At 39.2% G+C, this 8,764-nt stretch overlaps 1 protein-coding gene across 1 annotated transcript; it reads left to right on the top strand.

The window, feature by feature from the left end:
- The first annotated feature begins 838 nt into the window (after positions 1-838).
- On the top strand, positions 839-7,027 carry LOC114683394. The gene is made up of 3 exons (XM_028857693.2): positions 839-2,218; positions 3,880-3,991; positions 6,240-7,027. Exons 2-3 carry the CDS (start codon positions 3,963-3,965, stop codon positions 6,910-6,912), a joined length of 702 nt encoding a protein of 233 aa, XP_028713526.1. The 5' UTR covers positions 839-2,218; positions 3,880-3,962; the 3' UTR covers positions 6,913-7,027.
- The last annotated feature ends 1,737 nt before the right edge of the window (positions 7,028-8,764 follow it).

Genomic DNA, 8,764 nt, shown 5'->3' with positions numbered 1-8,764 from the left:
TTTTCCCATTATCAATGGTGACGTGAGCTTCCCCTTATTCAACTGTTGCCATATGCAAGTGTGTCATGGGTTCAGGGGTGGATATTGGGATTCTAGCCTCATCGGTTTAGTGGTACCCAGACACGAATCATCATTTAGTTAAGACATCAGTGACATAAGAGCCAACAGTAATTAGCAGAAGCACAAGGGCCAAAATCCCTATAATGGCTGACAGAGTTCCTTATCCTGAAGGAACTTGGAAATGAGAATGGGGACCAGTTATTACTTTATCTCAGGTTCCCTATGACAAGGAATTCCCTTTTGAGCTAACATTCTGGGGGAAAACAATGTTTTTTGCTTCTGTAATTACTTCCTGCTGATATTGGGACATTGTTGTCAGGACCCTGGAAAGCCAAAATGTTAGTCAAAGGCAAGGAGGGAACATTTTATTGACCAGCTGAAAAGGTGGCATTTATATCAGCTGGATTGGTCTGTATCAGCTTTCAGCAAGTTCAGGGCTCATCAGCAAATGATGCTTGAATGTATCTGTCAGTCAAGTGGAAACCTGTTGAGACAGATATAAACTAGGAATAGGAGTTAAAATTTATGAACTTATTTGGAGATTTCAGACCCACAGTCTCAGTAATTGAAGTATTATCAATTTGCCTTGGAATCCATACTGTCTTTTCTATCTAGAGAGCAAGGTATAGATTGGACTGAAATGTCTTTGGCTTAATGAAAAGCATATGTAAGTCTATATTCACAACCTATTTCTCTCTCTCTCTCTCTCTCTCTCTCTCTCTCTCTCTCTCTCTCTCTCGATTTAGTAGCTTTAATTAATTAATGCATTAATCAATTAATTAATAAGGTGGCTGCAAACTTATGGAAGACTCTGGTTGTCTGATGTTACTGTCCCTAGTGTATATCTGTCTCAGCAGATTTCCACTTGGCTAACAGATACCATCCAAGCATCAGTTGCTGACTACAACACACTCCAAATGACTGCAAGTCCTGGACTTGCTAAAAGGTGATGTGGACCAGTCCAGCCAATGCAAATGCTCCCTGTCTCTTTTTCTGAGTCAGTGAACCAGATGCTTCTGATGAATGACCCATTGCCTGAATTCCCTCCTTGCCTTTGACTACTATTCAGCCTTTCTGAGCCCTGACAACAATGTCCTACTTTCAGCCTGAAGTAGTTACAAAAGAGAGTACATCACCCCTTGTCCCCTAATGGGCTAGAATGTTAAATCAAAAGGAAACTCCTTGGCACAGGGGGAAAATAGCTACATATAATGTCTATTGGCATACCAGGAAAGGTACCTATTAAAACCAAGTAGACTCAGATCTATCAACAGGAAGATTCAATTAGATGAAATAGTATATAATATGATAGGGCACTCAACCTGCTCTATGTAAAACAGAGAGGTTATTATATAGCTTTAAGTGGAAATTGCTGTTTCTATATAAACCACTCAGGAATTATTAGAAATAATCTGGCTGTACTTGAAAAAAAATCATTGCAAAAAATGAGACCTGAGATGAAGTAAATAACTGGTTCCCATTCTCATTTCCGGGTTCCTTCTAGATAGTAACTCTGATGTAAGCCATCACAGGGCCTTTGGCCCTTCTGCTTATGCTAATTGCTGTTGGCTCTTGCATCACTGATGCTTTAACTAAATTATAATTCCTGTCTGGGTGCCATTAAGCTGATGTCTATTGGATCCAAATATAAACAGGTACCCATCACAGAGTCAAGGATTTGACTCAGGATACAACTATAGGGGAGAATGTGAGAGCCAAAGTTACAGTTCAAGTTTTAATTACTATGCCTAAGAGATTCACGAAACAAAAATTTCTCTGATCTGGAAGCCTCTTGCTCAAGAACAGATAGTTCTTCAAATGCTGGTGGCTACATGCCACATGTTTTTCACTCCCCTAAACAAGTTTGTTTGACCCATCTGCACCAGATGTACTTGATTGCATTGTGATCCAGAGGTTCACAGGCAGAAAATATGTCAGGATGTATGCTTGTCCTTGATTGGGTGTAGGCTGCAGGTACATCAGGATGTATGCTTACCCCTGATTGGACCTTGTGATGATATTGTGTTTGTGATCTAACAAATAAAGCTTGCCTGAAGATCAGAGTGCAGAGCTAAGCCTCCAGTTATCCATAGAAGCCAAGCAGCGGTGGCACACACCTACAATCCAGCACTTGGGAGGCAGAGGCAGACAGATTTCTGTGAGTTCAAGGCCACTCTGGGCTACACAAGATTGATCCAATCAATTTAAAAGAGAAACAGAGCCAGGCAGTGGTGACACACACCTTTAATCCCAGCACCTGGGATTTCATGGCTTTGATCCCAGTACTTGGGAGGCACACACACACACACACACACACACACACACACACACACACACACACACACATTTAATCCCAGCATTAGGGAGGTTGAGACAGGAAGTGATATATGGCTGGGTGGAAAAAGGAATATAAGGCGGGAGGAGACAGGAACTGAGAGCTCTTTCAGGCTGAGGATTTGGTAGATGTAAGAACTCTAGTGTCTGGGTGCTCTGCTTTTCTGATCATTTACTCCAATATCTGGCTCTGGGTTTTTATTAAGACCAATTAGGATTCATGCTACAGGACCTGATGGGAAATACTTAAGCTACTGCAAAACTTGAATTGGGGCCATCTTGTGGAAACCCAGAGATGGACCTGGCCAGAGCCCATCCACCTGGCCAATATCTAATTAAAGCTTGCTTCAAAGTTGGCTTTAAATTGTAGTAGTGGTCTTATTCTTGATTGGTGGGATTACCACAAGGATTTGGGAAATTCTTTTTAAACAGCTTCTTTTCTTTTTTTTTTTCATTCTATTTTTCAGTGTGTGTGTGTGTGTTGGGGGGACAACTTTGTGGAGTCTGTTCTGCTTTCCACCATATGGGTTCCTGCTTATCAGGATTGGGGCCAAGTGCCTTTATCCACTCAGCCATTTCACCTGCCCAAGATTTGTTTCTTAAACATTTTTTATGGATCTCATAAATTATAGTAGATATTTGATTCATGACTTCAAAATAAATTTCATTTCTACAAAGACTTATTAGCATGTTAAAGAGATATTGGACAGTATATTCTTGTATTTTGGAATGTGTTCATTGCTCAAAATCTGCCATCTAAGCCCTCATGGAAACATAAGAATGTTTCCAGTTATTTTTCTTTTTCTTTCTTTCTTTCTTTTTTTTTTTTTTTTTTTTTTTTTTTTTTTTTTTTTTTTTTTTTTTTTTTTTTTTTTGGTTTTTGGTTTTTGGAGACAGGGTTTCTCTGTGTAGCTTTGCACCTTTCCTGGATCTCGCTCTGTAGACCAGACTGGCCTCAAACTCACAGAGATCCGCCTGCCTCTGCCTCCCGAGTGCTGGGATTAAAGGCGTGCACCACCACGTTATGGTATTATGGTTGGCAGTCACTAACATTTGTACTTAATAGAAAAGACAAAGAAGCAAATATTTTTTATTTTCCATGTGGTTATTATTAATCACTTTCAATTTCAGAGGACAGAATGCCAGAGAAAACCATTGACATGTGATTAGGTGTGTGTAATGTAGTCCTGCTGAATATCATGTCACGAAGCCCCATGTGTGACTACAGAAATCCGGGAGCTGTAGTCTTATCTGTGTAGCTCCCTGAAGTTGAATATGTGAATTAGCCTTTCTGTGTTATTTCCTTATCTATAAAATGGGGATAATGATTGGGTGAGTATTGTTGAAGAGACCGAAATATCAAGTGGGCTAATACTCCTGAAGTGTTTAAATGACTCTCCAGATAATCCAAAGTTTGTGAGAGCCTATTAGTCAGCCCCTGTTCTGAACTGAAATATCTGCCTAATAGTATTTATTTTATTCAAGGTACTTCCCTCTTCATGTGAAACCCTCTATGGTCAACATTCCCTGCTACTTTGTAGTGCATTTGTAGTTCTGCCACCTTCCAAATGGATCGCTTCACCTACATAACAAAAAGGTAAAAATTTAAAATAAGTTGTATGGAGGTTTTCCAATTGGGTCTTTAAGAAATAAATACCTCTACTACTTAGGTTTCAGATCCAAGCATAAAACTCTGCCCAGGTAGCTCATTTATTTGGCACAACAACATTTTCCACCCTGTTTCCAGTTCTGTTTCAAGCACATTTTTTTCTGTAGTCCACTGCCTCAAACCTGCCTGGGCAAGGAAGAGGGTGTGGGCAGAGTGTTATCCAAGCCATCACCAATTGCAAACACAGCTTGCTGATGGAACTTCCCTAGTAGAACTGCCTTCACCCAGTTAGGAAGCACATTCCACAGAGTCTTGTGGAACAGTGGGAAGCTGGTAGGAAAGTTTTCCTGACAAGAGCATTCAGTTTGTACGCCCCTTAAACCTTCTGTATGGGCAATGACAGTGACAATGGCAATGACATTATCTACATGCCTAGTTACTAAAGCACCTCCTTCCTTCTTACTAAATGAATCAGTGGGATCCCTCAGTGAGATTTTCTTATTTTCATTATTGCTACATACAAAGATTGGAGTTGAAAAAAGATCTAAATAAGTTGCTTCGTAGTGTTAATGTGAACTGTAAGTTTTGTGTCAAAGAAGATATTTGCTCACCCAAAATACCTCAGTATACTTTATATATTGCACCTAACTGAAGCCAGTTATCTCAAGGTGGAATGTACCGTAAGGAACAATTACAAAATGGACACATCAATGGTTCCTCATCTTCTATATATAGATTTTTTTTTGTGGGGAGTGAGCTCAGTTCCTCACACGTTAGTTAATTACTACACCACCAAGCTATATCCCCATCCAGCTACAAATAGATGTTTAAGGTTGTATTCACTCTGGCTTAAATTATAAAGTATCATGCATAGGTTTCTTTGGAAATGTGCACATTTTAGGAAAATGCAAACAGGAATGGCAGTTTCTATTCCACCAATTGTTCTGCTTAGAGTTTCTATTTTTTCTGTGCAACTTTTATGTTCCTATCTCCTTGTATGTTTAAAGAAGTCAAATGTGTTTTTTTTGGACATAAATGGGCATTACATGTATATTATTTTTCATTTTGCTTGTTTTTTCTAAGATCATATACATTAATCCACTCTTCGTAATGGCCATGTGATATTCCACTACACTATTAGAGAAATCATAATTAAACTGAGCATTCCTCTGCTTTCTACACTCATTACATTATTAATTTTTTCCATTTTGGAAATACTACTAAAATAAATATTACTTTATATATGATATTGTAAACTCTTATCTTACTATTAATTGCAGGAAATGAAATTCCTTGTCACAAAAATGTGAACATTTCAACTTGTGAAAAATTGTGAACACAGTCCTAACATACAGCACAATACCTAATTATCATATGAGCAGTAGTGGGAGAGCATCTGCAGGGATCTGTGTCAAAGGTCATGCTTGAGATAGGTCAGGCATCCAGGCTTAGAGACAGCTTCCAGATAAGGTCAGGCAGAGACCAGGAAGCCCTGCTAGAGGAAGGAAGTCCTCCATTTGGTGCCAAGCTCAGAAAGCTGTCCAGACATGGTAGACTGCAACCTTAAGTGCAGGGTACTCTAACAAAAGATATTGCCAAATTGCTATCTAAAACATCTTATATTTGGCTAGTGATTAAGAGCACTGGCTGCTCTTCCAGAGGACACTTGTTCCATTCTCAGCACCTACATGACAGCTTACAACTATTTAGAACTCCACTTCCAGGGGGTCCATTGTCCTCATCTGGCCTTCACACAGAAGAGGAGCTCCAGACATGGATATGGTGCACATACATACATGTAGGCAAATAATAAAATAATTTTTCAAACCATATAATGGGTATTCCTGTCATAGTCATGGATTTCCAGGAGCTTTTCATTCTTTAAGATTTATTTTATTCCAGACTATGTGTCTCTATGTCTATGTGTGGATATGTGCATGCAAGTGCAGGTCCTTATAAGAGGGCATCAGACCCCTTAGAGTTATAAACAATCAGTCACCCAATGTGAGTGCTGGGAACTGAAATTGGGTCCTAAGCAAGAACAGTATACTCTTAACCACTGAACTGTCTCTCCAGTCCTTCCTATATTCTGACCTACAGTATCTAGATTTAAACACAATTTTGAGACAGCAGGGGCAAGGTATGAGTACTTAGTGATTGTTAAACTATATCTCATTTTTGTTTTCCCGACTTCTGTTCCTGATTTGACTCTGTGCTTCTTCACTCTCATCTTCAGATTTGGTGTAGTGAAGGAATGGATCTTCAGACTGACTGGCTTCCTTTGCAGCCTTTTATCTCTGGTGTTTGGAATAGTCCTCTTAAGCAGCCGGTACTGGCGCCTCTGGGAATTCGATAATAAGGTGGTTAAACTTGTGTACATTGGACTCTGGAAAGCTTATTACCATCAGGAGTTTAACATCTCTGGCTCTGTGACCAGTGTTCTGGTGCACAGCCCTGTCAACTTGGATTGGACCATTTCACCTGAATTTCGGTATGCACAGAACCTGATAATAGTGTCAATTTTGATAAAACCTTTTGTCCTGGTTTTCAACTCAGTGGCCATTAGAATCAACATTATCAAAGCTTCAATCCCTAAGGTTCAGATACTCTGCTACAAGTGCTGTGTCTTAATTCTGCTTCTCAGCAGCCTTTGCACAACTCTTTCTGTGACCTGGAACCAGGCAGAAGATCTTCATGGTGAAACCACTCTTGACTTTCCACCCACCTTTCCTGTTAGGAAAGAAGATCTGATAAAGAAACACCACACTCATGTGTTCCCCATAGGGGTCCTGACAGCCACCCTGTCACTCTTTGCCATGATTATGTTCCTCTTTGAAATCAGGTCATTGGAACAACAGATTAAGCTGAAGGCCTATCGTGCTTCCAAGCAGGCCCATCAAAATGTCTGAAATGAGAGCTCTGCTGTTTTCAAAATATGCCAAGAGAATGCTTAAAGATATTTCCCATTCACACACAATACTCATGTAATCATCAACTCGCTCCAAATAAAACATCAACCTGGTTTCTGGGTGTCTTTACAAAATATGTATTCTTAGTTGAGGAATAATCTTTTTGTACACTGTGAAGATGTGTCATTCTGATTGGTTTAATAAAAAGCTGATTGCTACTTGGCCTTTTGGCTAAGATCAAGTGTAAAAAGCTGAATGGCCAATAACTAGGCAGGATTTTCAGTCACACAGGGCTCTGGAAAGAAGAAGGAAGGGGGAGTCGCCAGCCAGATGGAGAGGAAGCAGCATGGGCATTACAAAGTAAAGTTAACTGAGCCATGTATAGGAACATAGATTAAAAGATATGTGTTAATTTAAGTTATAAGAGCTAATTAGAAACAAGCCTAAACTATTGATAGGCCAAGCTTTTATAATTAACAATAAGTCTCTGTGTTGTTATTGGGGAGCCAGTGGTCCCAATGGTAAGGTCCAACTACAAACGGTGACAAATGTGGGGCACATCTTTCCACATAAGACCTAAAAAAGCTTTTTGAAAGGTTCCAAACATACAAAAATGGAGCCAAACATGGCTTCCTAGTCCTGCAGTCTGTCACTAGGGCCACAGTACAGAGACATGTCTCCCAGCCACAGCCTATGTATGGGCTTGAGCCACCAGCATGTCATGAGCTAAGCTTCACAGTGGTTTGAGTTTCACCCATACAGACAGAAAAGATTACAGATACACAGTAAAGCAGGTTCAGATGGAAAAAAAACTCTGAACAGTTTACAGTGTGTTTAACAATGTGGGTAGATGTAAGAAAAAAAAGAAAAGGGGTATAGACAACCATGAATAAATAGTTTAAAAATACTAAAGTCTTTAAAGAAAGAGTAAAATAAAAGAAGAATAAGCCACATAGAGGTGGTAAATACACAGAGAGTCTGGATCCTGGATGTTATTGTATCATCTTTGATTATTTTGATTACTGATAAGCAAACAACAGCTGCTGTGAGATATAGAATTGTGAAAGGGACTGCAGAAATAAACTCACCTAGAAATTTTAAGAATGTCTTAACTTCAATATACAACTCAAAAATATGTTACATTGGGGAAGAGGTTATGGTTTTGTTTCCACAGAAAACAAAAGGCTGTGGATTCATTCAAGGTTGATAGAGATCAGATTTGATCAGGTAGGACCCCCTGAAAATCCTGGCTACATACAAGAAGAGGAGGAGGAGGAGGAGGAGTCACCAACCAGACATGGACGAAGCAGAAAAGCAACATGGGTAGTACATAGTAAAAGTAATAAAGCCATAAGACCAAAAGGAAATTAATAGAAATGGGTTAAGTTATAAGAGCTAGTTAGAAACCATCCTAAATCCCAGAATAGGAGCTAGAGAAATGTTGCACGAGGATGAACACCAGTACCTATGTCAAAAGTCAGCACTACAGGGGAAAGAGGTGGAGGTACAGTCAGGAAAATTGTTGGGCTTGTGGTTTGTCAACCTAATTCCATGTTCAGTGAGGTTCTGTCTCACGGGAATAAAGTGGAGAATAATTTAGCAGGACACCATCTAATCTCTGTACCCTGCCATATGTGCAAGTACCACACATACATATACCACATGCATACAACTATACCTGGAAAGCTATAGAATATTAAGATTGAAATTATTTTAATTGATTCCAGTTATAATGATGCAACGATAAATTATTCTTGCAATGTCCCTTATTTATAATATTGCTAAAATGATGGCATAACATTAAATATCCTTAAAACATACTTCATAAGTTCTATACTTATGTTTAGAATGA

Source organism: Peromyscus leucopus, chromosome X (genome assembly GCF_004664715.2).
Source record: "Peromyscus leucopus breed LL Stock chromosome X, UCI_PerLeu_2.1, whole genome shotgun sequence".
In the NCBI taxonomy this organism is placed as follows: Eukaryota; Metazoa; Chordata; class Mammalia; order Rodentia; family Cricetidae; genus Peromyscus; species Peromyscus leucopus.
The sequence above is the reverse complement of the archived record's forward strand: the minus strand, read 5'-3'. Positions and strand labels throughout refer to the sequence as shown.